Source organism: Zerene cesonia, chromosome 9, assembly GCF_012273895.1.
Source record: "Zerene cesonia ecotype Mississippi chromosome 9, Zerene_cesonia_1.1, whole genome shotgun sequence".
NCBI classification, from domain to species: Eukaryota; Metazoa; Arthropoda; class Insecta; order Lepidoptera; family Pieridae; genus Zerene; species Zerene cesonia.
Window position 1 is genome coordinate 2733868 of NC_052110.1, and position 21439 is coordinate 2755306.

Sequence of the window (21439 nt, forward strand, 5' to 3'; positions counted from 1 at the left end):
TTTTTTTCTTATCATATTAAAGCGCTTACGAGATTTTGATCTCATTAGCCGCGCAAAATTGCATCTTCTCGATAAGTTCTAAGGTGGATATTAAGGTGATGTTCATTTTTCCAGACACACTCATCGCGCGGATGACGAAGCAAAGTATAGCTGATGTTGGGGGGCCTTGGATTGAGGAGGAGCAGCGGTGGGGTGGCGTCGGAGGCGCTCACTTGAGGCTGTCGTACCGCGTTACGTGTGCGGCGCATTACTACGGGCCCGGGTGCGAGGTGCTCTGCCGGCCGAGGGACGACGGCTTCGGCCACTACACCTGCTCGTCGACCGGCGAGATCGTCTGCAAGCCTGGCTGGACGGGAGACTACTGCTCGAAACGTAAGTACCCGCCGTAATGCCCAAAATAACACGCGTACACACCAAGACATTCAAAAGCAAATTTAACGATTATTATGATAATAAATTTTTAACAAGATTAATGCGACGACATTAGCCAAAACACGCCGGAGTGAGTTGCAGTTTACGAATCGCTTTACGAATTACGTAAGGCATTACGTCAATAGTTATGCGGATCTGCATGGCCTAAATTATAAAAATAATTCCCTCTTCCTCATTAAACTATGTGACAAATTTTGGTCGAACATCCTCTAATAAACTCAATTGGGAGAGCCGACCTTTTGGATGCCAACTGGCTTTCTAGCCCGCGCCTAGTGACTCATCGAGGTCAAGGGAGGTTCACAACCTCCCATTTATACCTAGGGTACTGAGCTTTGGACACTGACTGAGAGTTTTCCATTACGTATAACGCGAAACTTTCTCGTTTATCTCACATTTACATGCAAATATAGCTCTAAATCAAGCGACTATCAAGATGGCTGACCCTACGGCTGACCCTACGGATTCTGCCGCGAACAACTGGCCGACTTTATTAACTAATATATCTTAATTCCGACACTATCACACGACACTTGAGTTCACGAAACTCTTAATTAAATAAAAGGTTATTTCACTTCCTGTTATTGTTGGCGACTATGAAATATTTTATTAGTAATTGTTTAATTTTCACAAGAATAATGTTAATGTGCTTAATAAAATCGTTTGATAACAGACTCGGTAACAACATAAAATCTAGATCTTATCTTCTATCATCGTTAAAGTTTATTGCATAAAATAAATGACCAAAATTAACGTGCAGTTCAAAGTTGGGGGCAACCGCGGTCAATATAATATAATTATGAGAATTATTCTCTAACAATAACTAGAGTTGTTAATATGTACACAATTTTATATCTCACTCGATATAGGTATCTGAGAGCATTGTCGCATAGTTTCAAGCGTGAGACCGATCGCCGTGTCTGTTTACTTTCGAATGCCGCTAAATTTGTAAATAGAGCCGGAAAGATCACCGCCTCTCCAATATATAATCCACCGCTGTATCCTCTTAAATACAATCAATAGCCAAGCAATTGGAGGTAGCCCTTCATAATTAGATTTCACAATTGCATGAATCGCAACGGATAGCAAAAAGTCTAAACGTTTCAAACGTCATTACGGAGCTCTGACGTATGTTAAACACATCGCGTCTTGTAAAACAAAGCGGTGCGTCTCAAGATGCATTGTGTGTAGCGGATGTCGCGTCGCAATCTCGGCAACCCCACCTGCCGCTGCGTTCCCACACTCCGGCGCCGCAAAAAAACACGCCAGAGCGAGATCGCACTACTTGCTGTGTGTAGCGCGCCATCTCGCTCGCACCACAGCCAACCATAGAGCCTCCACGCGACGTGATAACCGCGAAATCACAATTTTCTGGTAAAAGTAAATAGTTGTGGTCGAGAAATGCTAACTATTTTTGTTACTGTTTCACATAAATGTTACATTGAATCAATTTTTATTACAAATCCTCACTAACATATCCGCGATTACTTGAGTGTAAAGTGAGAGAAGCGGCTGCATGTAACGTACAGCTACACACACACACGCGCCCCGCGAACCGGGTCAAAAACACCTTTAAACAAGAACTGAACAGTCGAAATAAACACTGTAGTTGACCGTGTCATGATATTGCCTCACATCTGCCGAACGGTATCCCTCCTTCTGGGAAAGCTTAACAATCCCGAAACGTATTTGCATGTCCCGACAACATTATCTCGACTCGATTCTCCTTCTTAATGATAGGGTAAACATCGCGAGAGAAACCCTTACGGCCGCTTAATTTCGCCTAATTGTTAGCGAGAGTGGATTTCTCACGAATATTACCTTCTACCGAGTCGCGAATCCCACGCGCACCTAATTTCCGTTCGAATAGAAACAGATGTCGGAACAGTTAAATATTTGCTCGATCCCAAACACGTGCAGCATCCTCGGGGAAGGCCGCTTTTTGTCATTACCTGACCTCGAGAAAGCCTTCGAAAAATTGTACTTTCTTGGAGCGCAGTGCGGCATCGGCATCCGTTCACAATAGAAATCGATACTCCTTTATGTTCATTGATAATAAATTAATAGCTCGCATGAGGGACGATATCTCCCAGCTATTTGTGATCGCTCATAACTTTTGGATAATTTTTACGACTCCCGTTTTACCGATTCGAGGGTCACGATAAGCCGACTCGAGTGGGAGGTACGTGGAGTGGATAGTGCAATGAGCAATGAGGTCGACACTTGAGTCTTTTGATCCGCCTGTTGCGCCGACGCGTGGCGCCTACCGTTCCTTGCCTTAATGTATCATATTAAGTTTGTTTTAATAGCACCCAGCCACTCAAACCCAAAAGTGATCGTTCAAACATCTTAAATTCCAGTGAAAGTACAATTTAGTTACGTGAAAGCGGATTATATTTCAATTTCAAACGATCACCGTATCATAGCCATAGAAAATGAACACAGAACTTTGCCAATTTGGCAGAGCGAGCTGTAAGCGGATTTGCGAGCGGGAAGTTTTAGGGGCTTAACGTTAGTCCCGAGTTTAAACCTACATTACAGTCTGGGGCGGGCAGACTAATCTCCTTTAATAGTAAATTCAGAGAGATAACTCTAGTTGAGCATTTCCTTGTTTAAATTGGAACGCGAATTGTAATTTCCATTTGTAGCGAGGCGTCTTACTATTTTTCTAGTAGTTAGGGGACTAGTAACGGTCGGGTGACGGTTAGCTCCCCGCACTATCTGCCCCCTTTGTATTCGCTCCGATAACTTGCCCATGCGCACCCGAGCGATACGACGGCGCACTTCTATTACAAAATATTCTCGATGCCTACATATTAACTCGTAACCTATTGTAATATATGCCTTCCTGCGCACCGACGCCGCAATGTACCTCGCGTGGATTTACAAGAATTTCTTTATGAGGTTGCGCTGGTTGAAGTTCACTCGTAGAACGTAAATCAAACAGTTAACGATGCGCACATTACACTCGCAATACTTCATGTCTCAACGCAATATTTCGCCTTTTCAAACAGTTCATGTAATTTAGTAACTAAAATTGAATGATACATAAAAATGATTTCAGCGTTTGGTTTTATTATACACAGAGATAAATTATCGTTGCGCATGACCTCGCCCCCAGGGACGTTAACGATCCTCTCTCTTTGTTAAAATGTCCTTTGCGTATCTTCGATTATCCTAAACTTATGAAACTTCGAGAAAATTTATTGACTGTCTATTAAATACAATTTATTGACGCTTACATAAGTAACATTAAAACTCAGCGCGTTCCAACATTATACCTTTGTCTACGACATGGGGTCTATATGTTTAAACATTGTTTTCTGCTTGTTTTGTACGTGCTTTGTCTTTGTGAAGCGCTAACGAATCCGTATCTTTTGTTACAGCGAGATGCCTGCCCGGCTGCGACGCGGAGCACGGCCACTGCCTCAAGCCCGACGAATGCATGTGAGTATCCACTTCACACCTTTGTGTTAAACGCTTAAAGTATCCCTCCGACTAAATCATTCATCCCGCTCATTGTTCCATAGAAATACATATGCTTTTTAGTCACTCGTTATCACATCGTATATTTTACTGACTGGTGTTTTTTATTTTATTTTCAGTTGTCATTCGGGCTGGGTGGGCGAGTTCTGCGACCAGTGCGAGAGGCATCCCGGCTGCGTGCACGGGACGTGCTCCAAGCCTTGGGACTGCATATGCGAGGAAGGCTGGGGTGGGCTCTTCTGCAATCAAGACTTGAACTACTGCACCAACCATCATCCTTGTAGGAACGGTGGGACGTGCCACAACACCGGGCAAGGGAGCTACACCTGTGTCTGTCCGCCCGAGTACACCGGCCCAGATTGCGAGAAGTCCCTACATTCCTGCGCGGTGCGATCTTGCTTAAACGGTGGAGCCTGCGTGCCTGATGAAGGCGGCGAACTATCCTGCGCCTGCCCATCCGGTTTCGAAGGAGCACGGTGTGAAACCCGAAGACTGACTTGCGCCGACCAACCTTGCCGGAACGGCGGCACGTGTGAACTGCGACCTTCTGGATATGTGTGTCAATGCCCCGCCGGGTACACCGGCCTCGACTGTGGAGTGGAAGCCGACCCTTGCGCCGCTAATCCCTGTCGAAACGGAGCAACTTGCACGAGGGCGGGAGACGGCTTTCGGTGCGCTTGCAAGCCTGGCTACAGAGGCAACAGATGCGAAATCGACATCGACGATTGCACCGGCATCGTTTGCGAACACGGAGGGACCTGCGTAGATCTAGTGAACGGACAGAGGTGTCAGTGCGCTCCCGGTTTTCTCGGCCCCAGATGTGAAACGAGAGTGGACTTCTGTCTGGCGAAACCGTGCGCCAACGGCGGCGAGTGCCACGTCCTAGACAACGATTACGAATGCCGCTGCCGGCCCGGATTCGCGGGGAAAGACTGCAGCATAGACATCGACGAGTGCGCGTCCTCCCCCTGCCGGAACGGCGGCACCTGCCGAGACCGGGTCGACGGCTACCACTGCAACTGCCCTCCCGGCTGGGGCGGCAAGTCGTGCACCGTCTCGTTGGCGGACTTCGCGGCGAAGCCGGCCGGCGGCCACCTGCGGCGGGTGGGCGACGAGGCGCCCTCGGGCGAGACCCTGTCGGGCGGGCACGTGGCGCTGATCGCGGCGCTGTCGGCCGCCGTGCCCGCCGCCGCGTTGGCCGCGGCGGTGGCGGTGGCGTGCGTGCGGCGGCGCCGGAAGCGCGCGCAGAGCGCGGCGGACGCGGAGGCGCGCGCGCAGAACGCGGCCAACGCGGCGGGCGGCGGCCGCGTCATCCGCAACACGTGGGGCAAGTGCGAGGGGCCGGCGCCCGAGTGCCAGAACGCGCACAACGCCGCCGCCGAGGAGTGCAAGAGGAAAACGCTCAACACGGAGAGCGCGGCGCGCCTGCTGGCGGCGCTCGACCCGCGCCTGTCGCGGCTCTCCGCCGACTCCGCCTACTGCGCCAATAGGTCAGTTGCTTTTCTCTTCAAACCCGATTTCTTTGTCAATGACCACAATTTTGTCATACGACAGCACTGATTAATGTTCTATTTGATTCTTGTGAAAGTTGCATTCGTCCTTTACTTTGTCGGTGGCGTTTCGTTCGACATTCGAGTCTCTAAATATCAATTTCACGATTTTTATTTGCAACGAAAGCAACCCGACACTCGCCTAACGTGCAGTTCTCTTGTTGCAGCGACACGTCGCTGGTGAAGCGCGCGCTGGAGGGCGGGGGGGTGTACGTGTTAGACGACCATTGCCTGCCGCCGACGTTCGCGACGCAAGTGTAGTGCTAACTGACAATCGATGGACATTAACTTATTTATTCAAATCGGACGCTCGTGCGATCAAGGCTGTGCGCCGCGTGTACATATAGCGTTAAATGTAAAATGACCCCTGTATAAACGGCTAGTTTTAAGTGTTCGGATGTATTTATTTTAATGCGATCTACCCGCTCTGTAAATAGTAACGGCGGATTGGTCGTGTTTTATTCTCCCGCCCCGTAGCGGCGAGCGTCGTCCCGCACTGGCCGACGAAATTGTGGAACAATCTTGCCTTTAGTGATGAAACTTCTTGTTGAGGCAGTGCGGGCGGAGGACCGCGCCAGCCGTGGGCTAGTGGGCCTGTGTCCACTGTATGCGATCTCTGTAGGTAACGTGAATGCGGCCACGCGATTGGTCCGTCGCTTGGTGACGCCACATGCCATTATACTCGATGTGCGCCACTTCTATACCTTCGATCCTATATGTCTAACTTCTATCGCTCTACTTGCCGCTGTTGCTTCTTTTCTTTCACTCCGTTCTCGAGTGGAAGGGACGAACCGACGCCATTTCCTTTCCGCAAAGGTTTTGTTCCGCGGCCGCAATGAGTATAATGTGTATGTCGTTCACACCCGCTATCCCTCTTTAGACTCGCACCAGTATAGAAACCAAACCGTGCGTTAAATAAGATTTTAGACTAATTTATTGAAAGCGCGAATTGTGCGCTCTTTTTACATTGATTATTAATTTTGTGATTTGACTAATTATTATTATTGTCATTGTTCCTATGATTATGATTTATATTTATAAAAATCTTGTTCAGGTTTTTTTGAAAATCAACATAGATTTTTCTTTACACTTTTCGCTTCAGATCTTACTGGAATGTAGGTCAAACGTTCCTCAATTTCGAGAGCCATTTCCGAGCCCTCCGAGGTCCCTCTCGCAGGGCGCGATCATCGCTCTCGAATCTCACAATATACAACGCACGTAATTAGTCCATAGGTTTAAAGTAATTTGAGTACTTATAAGAAAATGTCGAAACCTAAGTCATTGTGTATAAAAAAGTTATTAAGTTGTAGCGATGTAAGTATATTCTCCATTTTGTAAGAGTACTGTGACAATATAATGATGTCATTAGGCAACATACGACATAATATCGAAAGTTGTTTTAACTTATTTATTTTAATAGTTTTATCTACTGAGTGAAAGCGCATGAGCTATTTTTTGTCCACATCTATGTGCTGCAGTGTAAATGTATACGCAATGACATACAAAAAGATTTGTTCACATATGTGTGGACTCATTCGCGTTTACGCCGTGATATTACTGTAACAGAACATAAAGCGAATTATTCTTTTCACTCTTATTTCATATTCAATGAGAATGTGCGATGGGCGTCGAAGAGTCGGCTAGATGTGAAAATAATTTATGTTAAATTACCGTTGTATAAAACTTTCTTGTAGATATTGTTTTACTATAGTTGTTACCTCTTATGTTGCCTTTTGTACTCGAGCATAGATTTAATGAAGGTTAGAATCGACAAAATTGTAAAATTTATATCAAACTATGAATAGACTGATGATCAATAATAATGTCCTTGTATTTAATTTTGTAAGATGACAAAATGTAAGAATAAATTATGAGGAAGTAAGCGTTGCCGAGTAAACATTACGATATCTAGTGTACTTAAACATTGATCACAGTGATATGAAAGACTTTCATTTTTCTTTTATTCCTCCAATATGTTCTATAGAGTGTTATTGATAAACAATAAAATGACAGTATTTTAAATTTATTTATTGAAAGTATCATAATGATTGTATTGAATTTATAATTAATTAATCAATGTTCAACTATATTTGATTGTTTAAGATTGACTGATGTGAAATTGTCTTCTTGATTTTGACTTATTTTATTGAATCATGAATGCATTTATAATAAATTGTGGATATACTGAAAGAATTTAATTAAAATTTCAAATCATTCCATTTCTCTAACGAGATACTATTAAATATTTATCTTTTAGTCTATTTAATAATTATCACTATTTTTCTAATTATGTTTTGCATGCGAACCATATGATTATTATTTTAATATGCTATATTTTTCTAAGTTTAGATAAAGTACAATAATTTATTATTCTACTATACTTTCCTAACTTTTAGTATATTCACATGTATTCGTTTAATTTCAAAAGAAAAATGAAAGCGTGTAGACAGGAAACGTAACAAATAATAATTCCATAGATAGCTCCTATCACAATAAAGTCATATTGAATTGCTAATACGGTGATATTTTTGCCAGCGAGTGTATGTGACGAATGTGTATTATTATGTGCAGTGATGCAACGAGAAATAAAATGTTAATAAACAATTGTTTACAAAAGATACTTGGTTATTTTATTTCCATATTTTATATAATATTTTTAAAGAGTATATTTTATTATTTATTGAAGAAGCTTATTTTGACGAATACTTGAATTCCCGTTCGCCTTGTGGGGTATGGGGCAAATGTTGTGAACATCTGTTTTACTGATCGAATTTTCTTTTCGGACTATTAGGTGATCAACCTGTTAAACCGAGACATTTTAGTTTCATTATACATTTTTCTTAGTTCTCACAAGAAATCGATCGTTAATTTTGAGAATGCTGCAGAACACTTGATGGTTTGAATTCTATATCAATTTCACTTTTTTTTCAAATCATTATCTGCATATTCAATAATTATTTTTGATGTATATATTATGGTAATACATGAATAACATTCTAGTCAAGAACAGTTTGGTTTAGTAAATTTATTTTTAGTCGATTTTTCATAACAAAAAAAGGGGCAGTACGAATACGTCATAAATATATCAGCTTTAAACAATGCCTTGACTAACTAGTAAGGTCAACTTTTTTACTAGTAGGTATGTTTAATCCAATATCAAAATTGAATAATGATTTGACGGAAAACAAGTTTTTATTGCTGCTTTTTTTAGTGTTTGGTGGATAACCATCTCGCACAGCACGGATTATTTTTGTTCAATTGCAGTTCAAGATGATACATTTCTCTAAACAAAAATATTTCAGTTCGTGTACAAATAAAAAACTAGTAGGTCACATGTATCAGTTTCACACTGTGTGTCACTTTCTACTATATATGTTCCTGATGCATAATATATATTAAATGCAACATTCTACATTACATATCGGATTTTTATTTATTTATTTTATTTTATTTATTACTCTTTAACAAATAATTGTACAGTAAACTTAAAAATATATATATTAGTAACAAGTACAAAAGAAAGAGTACAATTTGTTGGGCGGCCTTATCACTCAGAAGTGATCTCTTCCTGGCAACCCGGGCAAAAGGTAACAAGCATTAATAGAGTACTGGCGGGTCGAGAAACAAAATAGAAAAACAACGTACAACATATACATAATATAATATATACACATACACAAATATATAACATAAATACGTACAACATTCTATACATATATATCTTATATATAAAATTCTCGTGTCACAATGTTAGTCTCTATACTCCTCCGAAACGGCTTGACCGATTCCTCTGAAATTTGGTAAGCATATTGGGTAGGTCTGAGAATCAGCTAACATCTATTTTTCATACCACTAAACGATAAGAGTAAGGCAGAACAGCGTTTGCCGGGTGCAGCTAGTATATACATATAAATCAAATTAAATATTAATTTCAAATATATAAAGGAGACTTAGGATTTGAATATAGTAAAATAAATACCAACTAAATACATACACATAGGCAAATCATTGAGCCAAACTAGGAAGGGAAAAAAAGTACTAGATTCTTGAACTGCGAGGCACTCTGAGCTTGTCGGACTGTTAGTGGCAGGGAATTCCATAAATTTACAGTAATTGCTGCAAAGGACCGGGCATAGAAATTAGTACGTCGGTTCGGAACTCGCAGGATAAGCCTATTTTCAGAGCGAAGAGAATAGTTTTCTTACTTTAGGTAAGTGGGAGTCGAAGGATCAAAAAGGAGTTTTAGTATGGAATGGAAATGCCACAAACATTATAGTAAATATTTTGATAACTTTGTACTACTATATTATAATTTGCACAAGTGTTTGAATGTCTACAAATTTTTCATATTATATAAACGACTAGAGTTAATTTACACATGTACTTTGATTACGTTACATATGTACTTTGGTTCATTGGTCGGGTTTCAAACAAATAAAACGAAAACAACGTTCCTTAATAGTTATTTATTTGGTGCCTTAAATAGAATCAGTATTTACAGAATACCTTAACCTATACATAATAGGGGTGTCACAAAGTATTTTACAACTTCATCTACAACAGTAAATTTTAACCTAGATAAAAACTGTTACAAATACAGCAAATTTTCAAACTTTCCACAAGTGAAAAATTACTAACAATTAATTTAATAATTATATAAATTCCAAATGCTAGTTCTTTTTTGCATACAAAAAAATACATGAAATATTTTTATTTTATACAAAAAAGCGTGTCAATAATAACCCAAAAGACCGTGACACCTATGCTTTGTAACGAGTTACAAAACGATCGTTTTAAAATTAAATCTTATCCTTTATTTTAAGACTAGTGACACCACGACTCGCAACAATTTACATACTCTAAATATACGTTTGTTTTACCGAGTGAAGTTAATCCAAGAAAAAAGTCTACCTACAGGAAATCAAAATTCCATCACAGTAAAATCAGAATCCATCAAACAGAATTTCACAAACATCCAATTACCGACAGGTAATCATTACAGACCATCGACAACATTCTAAATTGAAACACCATATCCTCAACGCAAATTAGAAAACTGTGTAGAAACGTTGCGGCCGCGGTGCATAAGCGTGTACATCTATTCGCCGCTCCTCGGCGAGCGGTCGGTGCTGGCGCGGTCTTGCGACTCGCCGCCGTTCTGTCGCGGCGAGCCGGATCGCGAGCGCTCCCGCGAGCCGGAACGCGAGCGCGAGCCGGAGCGCGAGCGCGAGCGGGAACGCGACTTGCTCGCCTCGCGCCCCTCCTCGCGCTTCGGCGACGCCGCCTCCTTGCTGCGGGAACGGGATCGCTCCCTATTGGAAGGCGGTATTTAGATACAAACTCTCACTGGCCAACTGACAGAAGGTGGCATTTATAAACGATTGTATGCATAGTAATTGATAATTTTCTCTCACTAGCTACTTTATAGCATTGCTTTTAAAACCAAATGTAAAAGAGTGTATATATATATTGACAAATTGATCATAACTATTGTCTAGATATGACAATAATTATCAGGAATTATTGAAAAATTACATTATTTGGTCATTCATCTATATCGTTTTCTTATTTCAAGATAATTTAGATGGCCAAAGGGATATGTTTGATAACCATCTAAAGCTAGTGACAAAATAATTCCATTTCGGTAAAATTGACCATTGTTAGAGTTATAAAAGTAAAAACCTGCAGATTCTACTAAAAAGGCAAAATTAAATTGGTACCCAAAGCATGAAAAATGCGCTAAAAAATATAAATAGCGGTGCATCTATTATAATACACACTACAAAAATAAAGGTGCATTTAACATTAATGCTCACCTTTTCGGTGCCTCCCTTCTCGATGCAGGAAAATATGAGAAAAATTAATAAAGGCTTTTGTGCTCTCTTTATTTTGGGTTATTGTGTATAAATTTTGAAAAAAAAAAATCATGTAAAAAACGCCAATTGTCTCGAGATTCAGATGAGTGAGCGCTTCGAATATTTTTTAGGATACTTCATTGCAAGCAATGAACCAATTACTGAAGGTGTAAATTTGCATTTACCAATGTCACATAGTACACACCCACTATGAGTAAACAGTGTATTCGTTTTGAAATATTGCAATTAATTCTAATTATATTAATCATACATATTGAAATTATAGTACAACTACTACAAGTTTCAGTACACCTGTACTTTAAAACTTATAGCGAATCATGAATCATCAATCATCACACATTTATCATCACATAACTCTCCTGTATATGTTATGTAAACCAATAATATTCACTAAATCCATAGCACCCAATAAAGTATAATTTTTATATAATCGTTTTTTTTCTATAATTGCATGTATTAAGTCATTGTATACATACATTATGTGTTAAATATAATAGTAGGCATTAAATCTCAAAATGTCAGCGCCCACTCATCACGCCTGCGCGCACTCGTTGGAGGCACAGAGGCCCAGGGGCCGCGGGCACGGGGGCACGGGGGCACGGGGGCACACTCACTTGGACTCGTTGCGCTTGGGCGAGCGGCTGGCCGACTTGCCGTTGCGCTCGGCGCGCGAGCCGGAGCGCGAGCGGCGCGGCTGCGACTTGCGCGAGCCGGAACGCGAGCGGCTCGCCTCCCTGTTACCCGTCACGTTAGCTACTACGCGCTACACATCCACTGGACGGCTAGTTCCTCAACGTTTCTTTGTATCGCTGACATATGAATGAATACATAACTGGGACTAGATGATTAGACATGTCAGGAGCAACTCGTAGAAAGGCTTTCCGCCGTAAAATTGTATAGATTCGAATGTAAATCGTGTTTTAAATGTATTGCTTTTCTCATATCTCCGGTGTGTAGAAATGCAAGTCATAATATAGTATTCTTCACAATATCTAATCATCTATGTTACGCTTTGTTCTCGTATGTGTTTATGGGTGAAACGTTGACCAACTATTATCCAAAACATCAAAACAATCTACTACAATATGATATACCCGAATAGTAACAAAATATACATGTATCCACATTCTAATATGCTATTTTACTTACGATTTTAAGTTTTGCTCAGCGATTGTAATAACACACCTAGCCAAATAAATACTAGGTTAATTTCATTGTGTAGTTCATGCATTACGCATAATTATTTGAGGATTGTCGACTATAAAGAATATAGGATATTATTATTCATGAAAAAATTTAATTACATGCAAGTGTAAGTATGTATTTTTCGGGACATATTCGTGATGATATTATCATTTTGATATTAATTTGATTACTATAATCACAATAAGAAATGAATTTCAAACTTAAATCTCGTATTAAGTACATTGTTAACATAAAATATTAAAATTTATAACAGTAGATACACTTATTCATTTCTCAAAATGACTATCAAATTGGAACTAATTGGATTACTAAACTTATTAGCAATCCACGAAGACGCAGCGAAATAATATGTAACTGACATATAATATCTGTTTTGATTTTTTTATTGTTTTATTTATATTCTCGTTGCTTTTTTTTTCAAATCAGACATCTTCATGAATTGCCAGAATATATATGTGCGAACTTACTTAGATCTAGATCTGGATCTAGACTTTGGCGCTGGGCTCTTGCTCTTCGGACGCGACTTTGAGCGTGACCGGCTACGGGATGAGCGACGTGAGCGAGATCTGAAATTGTGTTGATTTCTTCTTAATCAGCATTACGAATACAATGATCGATGAGAAATAAGAATATTATTTCCTCAGTGTATGGTTTTATCAGTCAGAGGTAGTCAGCCCCGAAAGATGGTAAAAAAACAATATCATCATGTAGATAGTTTTCCATAACTATGCTTAGTTTGTTTATTATTTATATTTCTCATATTTTTCAATCCCCTAGAGCGTCTCTTAAAAAGGTATTTATTTTCGGATTACTGTTATAAATTATAATTAGAAAAAAGCTGGCAATGCATGTGTGAATGTTCATGGACGGTGGTGATCGCTTAACGTAAGGCGAACTACCAGCTCAGTTACTCACTATAACATAAATTATGGCTACTACGCTTAAGGCTCATACCTCGCATAGGAAACGTACAAAGCTCGCGTTAGCGTTATGGTTCTATTTGGCGTCATAATACCGCGACGTACACCACAATTCAGCGTCAAGTCTACCAGACGAAGTGACTAGACCGGTGAGCGTGGGCGTGGGCGTGGGCGTGGGCGCGGGGCCGTTACCTGGAGCGGGAGCCGCGGCGCGGGCGGCTGCGGCTGCGCGAGCGGCTCGACGAGGAGCGCGTGCGGCGGCGCGACGAGCGCCGGTCCTCCACCAGCCGGATGCGGCGCCCGTTCAGCTCCGTGCCGTCCAGCTTCTCGATCGCCGCGCGCATGTCCGAGTGCGTCGCGAACTCCACCACGCTGGAAGGTGTTAGTCGGGTTTAGTGCGAGCCGCGATGGTGGCCAGTGGGGGGTAGGGGAGGGGGGAACGTCAGGTGGAAGTGTGTCGATCACGGCTAGTCAGCCCCGAAAGATGGTAAAAATGCGATATCATCATGAGTGAGCTCTTGAATTACGAAATGTTGCAAACTTCAAATTTTTGGAAGGTTATATGACGACAGATTTCAGTGAACAGTAATTTATTATACTATAGATAGGCTGGTACTAACAGATATCAGGTATCCTATAGTATAGCTGAAAATTATGGGCAAGAATTTTTAGGTTATTTTTGAGTTATAAATTCTTGGACATTAAATATATATTTTTCACATTTAATTTAAAAATATGCTCATTATAAACATAATTCTCATTTTTTTTTTTTGAATACATTATTTTACTCTATTTATGACTGATATTGATAGTCTGCCAGCGAAAAGAATAACTTAAAAAAGCAAAGAATAAGTTTTAACTATAATTATTCTTACCCTTCATTTCTATGTTGTTTGTGCGCATCAGCGTACGTTACTTCACCGGCTTGACGCATGTAATCCTTTAAGTCCTGTAAACCAATACAATAGATTATAATCTGAACGAAATCACCATTGAAAAAAGTATGTTGAAGCCATCCTCAGATTTGGTTTTATCATCAAGGTTTTCAGCCCCGAAAGATGGTAAAATGTACGATATCATCATGAAAACTTTTAGTTATTAGCAACCTAATATGTACTTGACATACTTATGCAACCTGATGATGAAGATTCGAGTCACAAAAAATAAAAAGTGTTGCATACAGATATTTCGTAAATAGTTACCCTTCGGTGATCATTGCTTATGATTGACAGCTCTGAAGAACGTCGATTAAAGTCTGCACCGTAATGAGGCATGCTTTCCCTTCTTGGTTTTATCCTGTTGATTATCCGATTTGCCCACTTTCATACTCATTTAGTCTCGAGAATGTTCAAAAAGATGCAATTCAGCTCAATTCAGGTACTTGTTGTGGTCATTATTTCTTATCTCTGTTTATGCTATAGTGTGCTCCAGTGCTGTTTTATAGACGTCTTATAAGTGAAGGCGTGCAACTCCATTATCCTCCTCATATTTTTTTTTAACATTCGTCACCTGCAAATCTGTCATCTTGACCCAAATTCCTTGATGCTTTCCTCACGTTTCAAATGCGTTTTGCTCCTATCTAGTCCATTAAGAACGGGGTTTTTCTGTCACCAATTTCAAAGTTGACAATTTTTGACAACTTCATTTTACCATTTATTTCCGCCACATCCATGAAAACGCCTGTCTATCCTGGCACCATCACGATAATTCCAAGCAATGACACCTAGAAGGTAAGACAATCTACGAAAAACTGTATGAACACAAAACAAAAAAAAAGTCCAATACAGCGACTGTAGTCACTATAACGAACAATGATAACGAAAAGGTAAGATGAATGAATTTACAATGGGTTTGCACATCGGCTCCTGCAGTGCCCCCCGGTCGACATTACCTTGGGAGGGTCCCGGGACAGGAGAGCTCATCTCAGGGGCCACATCACCGACTGTAGGGCTCCGGAAACCAACGTCATGGGGGGTCTGTGCGGCGCCGGACACCGAAATCCCTCCTAACATCCAGACCACATCACACACGGGCTCTATCGGGAAGGGCTCAGGCCAGAAACGCCACCTTCTGTCGTTATTTAAAAATCAATAAGCTCGGTATGTTTTTTAACGTAAAACAAACAAAAATTTAATGTTACTTTACACTGAGAAGTTAAATTAATGGCAAATTTTTAATAATATTTCAATAAATTACTTTTCTATTATTGTTAATCTTAGTTTTTTAGTAATGGCTTCTTGAAGTTCTGGCAGCGTCCGCGTCATCAACAGTTCCATTGTACGTCTTTTATTTTGTCCTTTGTCTCTCTATTTTCGTATAGATTCACCTCCAATTGAGTCTTTGTTACGCGCGTACTCATTCTAGCAGGATGTTTCGTCAACGTCTTCGTTAATGTCCATGTCTCGACCATTGTTTGATCCGTCTTCAGTATCCCTGTCCAGATAGATCCAAGCCTGATTTGAAATCGAACCTTGCCCTCAGCAGTGAATAACAGTAAGCCCTGACTCCGGACCCTGGATGAATGATGGGATGATGGTGGAGCCACGATGCCGCTTAATCTCTTACCTGCCAGCTAATGCGGCTTGACAGATTTTCTACGATAAGGCGATACTCGGTACGCGTTGGCGGGCCGTATCTATAATTGTAGTCACTGCGAAAAGAAAAATCTAATGTTAATATACATACTCACATACTATATGAATGAGGTGCAATAAATTCAAATTCAAAAAATAAACACAGACATTCAAAATGGTTCAGCATAACATTTTTCATTCTACACTCGCTTTTTAATCATTTTCTTAGATAGATTTTATTCGAAAAGAACCATAATAAAATAGTTAATAGAAGGTGAATATAAGAAAAAATCGTTTTCATTACTTACGAATAAAATAGGCTGGAATAGAGCATACACTATGTTAGCCTCTGTATAATTAGCCATGCATTATGTTTTATGAGAAAAATATTTTGTAAAACTTTGTGGCAACAAATTTACTTTGATATAAAACTTTTAGGTTTGTTGCTAATTACTTAAACCATAACACAACATGATCAGCAAACGTTTTCAATCTTTATTTGTTATACACGTAAAATTTTGGCAATAAAGCATGCAAACTTACTTTTTAATACGGGAAAAGACGCATGGAACGTGGTAAAAGTGTAGTTAATAAATTGCCCAATAATTATGTAATAATATGCATGCTCACATTTTAAGTTAATAACAAGCAGTAGAATCGGATCTCATAAAACTTAAGCAATGAAATATAAGACATCTTGCTTATTGTTAAGACACCAACAGTTGACAATTAAACAAGATTTTAGTGTGAATGCACTTCTGAGCATAAAGGTAGTAAGTAAATTTTGAGCATATTATTATGCTAAATGGGAAGAAACAATATATATTATAGCGTGCTGGGAGAATTAATGGAACTAGTAGGTGGTAAAAAAACAAACTTTTGTTTATTAACGATTTGTAGAGGTATAGGTGTATTGTTAAAATAAAGGGTTGAGTATATACTAGTGTTCAAGTAATGTTTAATATATTATTAGTAGTTATGGTTATACATATGATTCAGTGCCATTACAAGCTATATTAAACATAATGCGTGCTTGATAGAGAGATAATATGGCACAATATATGTAATGGTGGTAAATACAGAGAAGTATAATGAATCAATCCATTAGTATCATGTTTATAATATGTTTAAGAATCAAGATACTACAGTGATCAAACAACATCAAGCTTCTAGTATTACAAGATGCGATTGTAAATGTGATGTATATATATATCATGTGTATGTATGTAGAAAGCAAGATACAGACGATGCCGGCTGCGAGGTCCTGGGCGCGCGGGCGCGCGGGGTGCGCGCGTCCCGGCCGCCCCAGCGGTCCGAGTCGCGGGGCACGCCGCGCGCGCGCTCCACGCTCACCCTACAACACCACTCACTCGTAGCCGCGTCGCTACCCGCGACCCACGACCCGCTACCCGCTACCCGCTACCGAGCGCGCCTGAACCGACGCGCCGCGCCGCACCGCGCCCCCGCCCCCGCCCCCGCCCCCGCGACACGTGCGCACCGAACATACGATACTGTGTCTAGTCTGTGCTTTTAGTGAGCATGAACAACTTATAAGATGATGACGCCAATGATCTTCTGACGCGTCATCATGTTTAATTTTCCCAAATAGAATTTTAATGTTATTTAAGATCAATACAGGATTAATATTTCGGTATCATTCTGCTATATTAATATATTTTTTTGCAAGAATGTAAGCCTCAGACCATTTCAGCTAACATGAGGTGTTCTGAACCGAAAAGCGAACTATTTCAACCAACTAGATACAGTATCGTTCGAATCGAGTGCGTCACGGCACACGCGTGCCCACAACGGGGCGAGTACCGGCCGCAGCCGACACGTCCCCGGCTCCCCGGCTCCCCGGCGCCAGTACTCAGTACTCACTCGTAACGCGATCGGCCGCGGTCGCGCTCGTAGTAGCGGTCGCGGCGGTAGCGGTCCGCGCTGCGGTCGATGCCACGCGCCGGCTCCACCACCACCCTGTAGCATCCACGCATCGTTAGCGGCGCGTTGAGAGACGAGTCTTTTGAGCTTGTTTTTTTTTTACTTTTAAGATACAAAAACAATTTTCCCATTCATAGTAGAGTTTAAAAATGTTATGAATGTTATATGGTTTGATAATTTTGAATATAGCTCAAGACTCGTTTCAGCAATTAGGCCACTTCATATTTCACACAATCATCACACTTCACAGTTTGAACACAATATATTTGTTTGTTTTAATAATCTTGATTGTAGTAATGATAAAACAATGGCTTTAAAAAATTTTCTCCTACATTACCTAATATAATAATAATAATATACAATTTATTCAGATTTAGTTTCATAGATAATACAAAAATTACAAAATTCAATAAAATAACTTTGATAGTATCATTCATCCTCATTTAGTCTACTTTCTGAGGAATTTATTAAGATAAATTATCACCAACTTTCACCCAGTCTCACAAAACTTTCACAAAATATTGAGCTATCCTTTCTCCATTCGTGTCTTTCAAAATGTGGAGCCGGCTAATAAAACAATTTATAATTAGTTAATCATTTCAAATTAAAACTAAGTTAATACTTAACATAATAGCTAATAATTACTGATTGCCACACTTATTTTTACATTAAAATGATTACAAAATCCAATGAGTGATGCATTTGTAAACAGTTGTTTTTTAAACTAGAAATGTATAAACTACAAAGTGCATCAAACTAATCAATTAAATATACCATTAAAAAAATTCAATTGTGGCATAAAATATTATTAAGTTATATTTTTATTAGTATTGCCATTATTTTTTAATATATTTCAATAATGAAATATTGTTATTATTTAAATACACCTATCCTTACTTACCTTTCTCCTAATAGTTCTTTTCCATTCAATTCATAAACAGCATCATCTGCGTCCCTGTAATCTTCAAATTCCTGTAAAGAAACATTAAAATTGTTTTATGTCAAGTTACAAAATCAACATTTAATTATCACATGTATTTTTTGAATTTGCTATTACTAATTGTTTATTTCTTAACACACTTACCACAAATCCATAGCCGTTTTTGATCAAGATATCTCTAATCCTGCCGAAGCCCTTGAAGAACTTTTCCAAATCCCTTTCCCTGACTCCAAAGGGCAGGCCGCCCACATACACCCTGGAGCCAACCATTTTCTGTGATGACCTATAAAGATGATTAATTTATTTCTCTATACTACTCTATTTTGCAGGCATACAAAAAAATCTTGAAACTAAACCTGAACAGAGGGCAGTCGGGCACTCTCTTTCAGGCAACTATCTGTGTATTGGTACCCCAAAAGAGATTCTTATCTCTGGATGGAGGAGAAAAATTTAATAATATGTATATAAAAATAGCTTAATTTGTATTTGTTCAGAAAAAGGATTATCATATGATACATGTCTGAATATATATTCTGTTTAAGAAATATCATAGTTATATTACAGAATAGGCTTTTTTTATTCCAGCAATGTGAGTCACAATTTTGAATAAATACATTTTCCTTATCCCATAAATTTATAAAATTGAAAATTGAACTATTTACAAATAGATAAGCGAGAATCTCATTCAAAACTGCTGGCATCAAATAAATAATAATAATATTTACAAGTATTATCAAAAAATATAAAATAAGAAAAATATAAGATAAAAAGGTACAGTAATATAATTCATGTTATTTATTATAATCTTGACGTTTTCATGCATTTGGGGAGAGATAAGCTTAACGATGTATGATATATGACTAGCGGCATTTGATATTCATTCACAGACCAGTTCTTCAAACATTTTAAGGTCAAATAATACTTTTAGCCTAGAAAGTAGGGGGAGCAAGTGGTTCACAGTTTAGTAAATGTAATTTGGAACTTGTAAGGTTGTTGAAAAAATTTAACTTCATCCATACTAAATTATAAGAATCATACAATACATGAATCGCGGTCGTGTTGATGCAACTTTATTTTGTCGGTAATGAGTAAACAAATGGTGGGGACAAGACTATCCTAGCATCACTGCAACAAGTTATTTAATTATTTACCGGTAATTGCCCCTTTTGTACATTTTGACGATCTGATTCGCCGTATATCCTAAGTTCGAATCTCAACTCATAAACTATCAGACCTCCAAGCGATCCTACAACAGGTTATTGATTTGACGACGCTGATCAGAATTATCCTTCAGCCTTGATAACCTTGTAACTAAAAGCACTCCACTTGCAATTTATTTATAAATCGAGATAGATTTTACTTGTCTACTCGCTATCATAGGAATCTTATCGTTTTGTTCACAAATCTCCAAATAGAACCAACTTGTCCAATTACACGGCATTCGTTAAATATCACTAACTTATACCTTATTATATACGAAGTATAGAACACAAACCTATTTAAAATCGATAACCTCTGAACATAGAATGGCGGCAGTCGGCACCGACGCACAATCACCATGCGCTTTTAGGTCCAATCAAAATCTACATTAGTTATGAGCAATACATTCGATCTGACATCACAATCTCGAGGCAATGTAATGCGAATACACTTATTTGAAAGTAGGATAGACGAATATACAGTAAAACCAAGAATAATGTGATATTGCTACAATATGGCGGCATTACAGTACGCAACGTGAACTTTTCATAAAAATAACTATTTTGTTATATTCTTACACATATTATATTATACACACATACATACATACCTTTTTTAAAATATTGATATTTGCAGGCACTAGAATTGGATGAGATCGACAACAAAATATTTACTTTCACCAAATTCAACACGCGGTTCGGTTCTATATTCTTGTAATGTATCCAACCGGAAATTAAAATTTTAATCATAGTCAACGACTAAAGACTATCTCTACAGACTATAGAATTGTTTTTGGTATACAACACGTGGAAAAGGCAGATAATAGATTCAAAGAATTTTGATATTTTAATACAATTCTCTTTGATATATTTTTAACTTTTCGAGAAAAAATAGTCCTATTTATTATTTAGTTAATTGAATATTTGGCCTTTAATACTGCACTCCATCAATATAGGTATTTACGAAATAAAAAAGTCTAATGCGCTTATTGCACTATATTAAATTTAGTCAACTTATGTAAGTCGTCACTGAATTATACAGAAACAAATAGCGTGACGGGTTTTTTTTTATTTTTAAGTATACTTTCCCCTACTCTAGGTGCATCGGGAGTAAATAATAACGGCAAGTGGCAACATTACTTTAGGCGCATACTGCGTGGAATCTCTAACGACTGCCGATGTCCTTACGTTGCATCGCTCGGTAGGGTTGCCACCATACTTAATCCTTCCCTGGTGATTCAACCAGTGTTCGGAACCGTACGATAATTATCGTACAAATACGATAATTTTGTGCCTGCGTACGATGTACGATAGCATAC

The 21439-nt window shown here is 39.3% G+C and overlaps 2 protein-coding genes across 9 annotated transcripts in view; one reads left to right on the forward strand and one right to left on the reverse strand.

The window, feature by feature from the left end:
- Positions 1 to 6407, forward strand: part of LOC119828902 (neurogenic locus protein delta) — a 26436-nt gene extending 20029 nt beyond the window's left edge. The window contains exons 4-7 of the mRNA XM_038351211.1: positions 115 to 372; positions 3816 to 3876; positions 4035 to 5405; positions 5633 to 6407. Of these exons, the coding sequence (XP_038207139.1) occupies positions 115 to 372; positions 3816 to 3876; positions 4035 to 5405; positions 5633 to 5726 (1784 nt within the window). The 3' untranslated portion in view covers positions 5727 to 6407. The remainder of the gene's footprint in view (positions 1 to 114; positions 373 to 3815; positions 3877 to 4034; positions 5406 to 5632) is intronic.
- Positions 6408 to 9915: 3508 nt separating this feature from the next.
- Positions 9916 to 20878, reverse strand: LOC119829121 (serine-arginine protein 55-like). Of its 8 annotated transcripts, none has more exons than XM_038351514.1 (10): positions 20732 to 20878; positions 19066 to 19204; positions 18883 to 18953; positions 17287 to 17394; positions 16033 to 16117; positions 14343 to 14416; positions 13660 to 13839; positions 13015 to 13113; positions 11956 to 12075; positions 9916 to 10777 (listed from the first exon to the last, which is right to left on the reverse strand). In XM_038351514.1, the coding sequence occupies exons 2-10, from the start codon at positions 19189 to 19191 to the stop codon at positions 10564 to 10566; spliced, it is 1077 nt and encodes a 358-aa protein (XP_038207442.1). In that variant the 5' UTR covers positions 19192 to 19204; positions 20732 to 20878; the 3' UTR covers positions 9916 to 10563. The 8 variants fall into 8 exon arrangements, with proteins under 8 accessions (XP_038207442.1, XP_038207444.1, XP_038207443.1 ...); XM_038351516.1 differs by lacking the exons at positions 11956 to 12075; positions 20732 to 20878 and adding exons at positions 12491 to 12526; positions 20417 to 20578 and having other exon boundaries at positions 13015 to 13086; XM_038351515.1 differs by lacking the exons at positions 11956 to 12075; positions 20732 to 20878 and adding exons at positions 12491 to 12526; positions 20417 to 20571.
- Positions 20879 to 21439: the final 561 nt, after the last annotated feature.

Coding starts and splice junctions, on each gene's coding strand:
- LOC119829121 (XM_038351510.1), bottom strand. CDS start 20,481: ATGGTGATTGTGCGTCGGTGCCGACTGCCGCCATTCTATGTTCAGAGG. Junction 19,205..20,416: donor AGGTTATCGATTTTAAATAG/GTTTGTGTTCTA, acceptor TCATCTTTATAG/GTCATCACAGAAAATGGTTG. Junction 18,954..19,065: donor AAAACGGCTATGGATTTGTG/GTAAGTGTGTTA, acceptor GTTTCTTTACAG/GAATTTGAAGATTACAGGGA.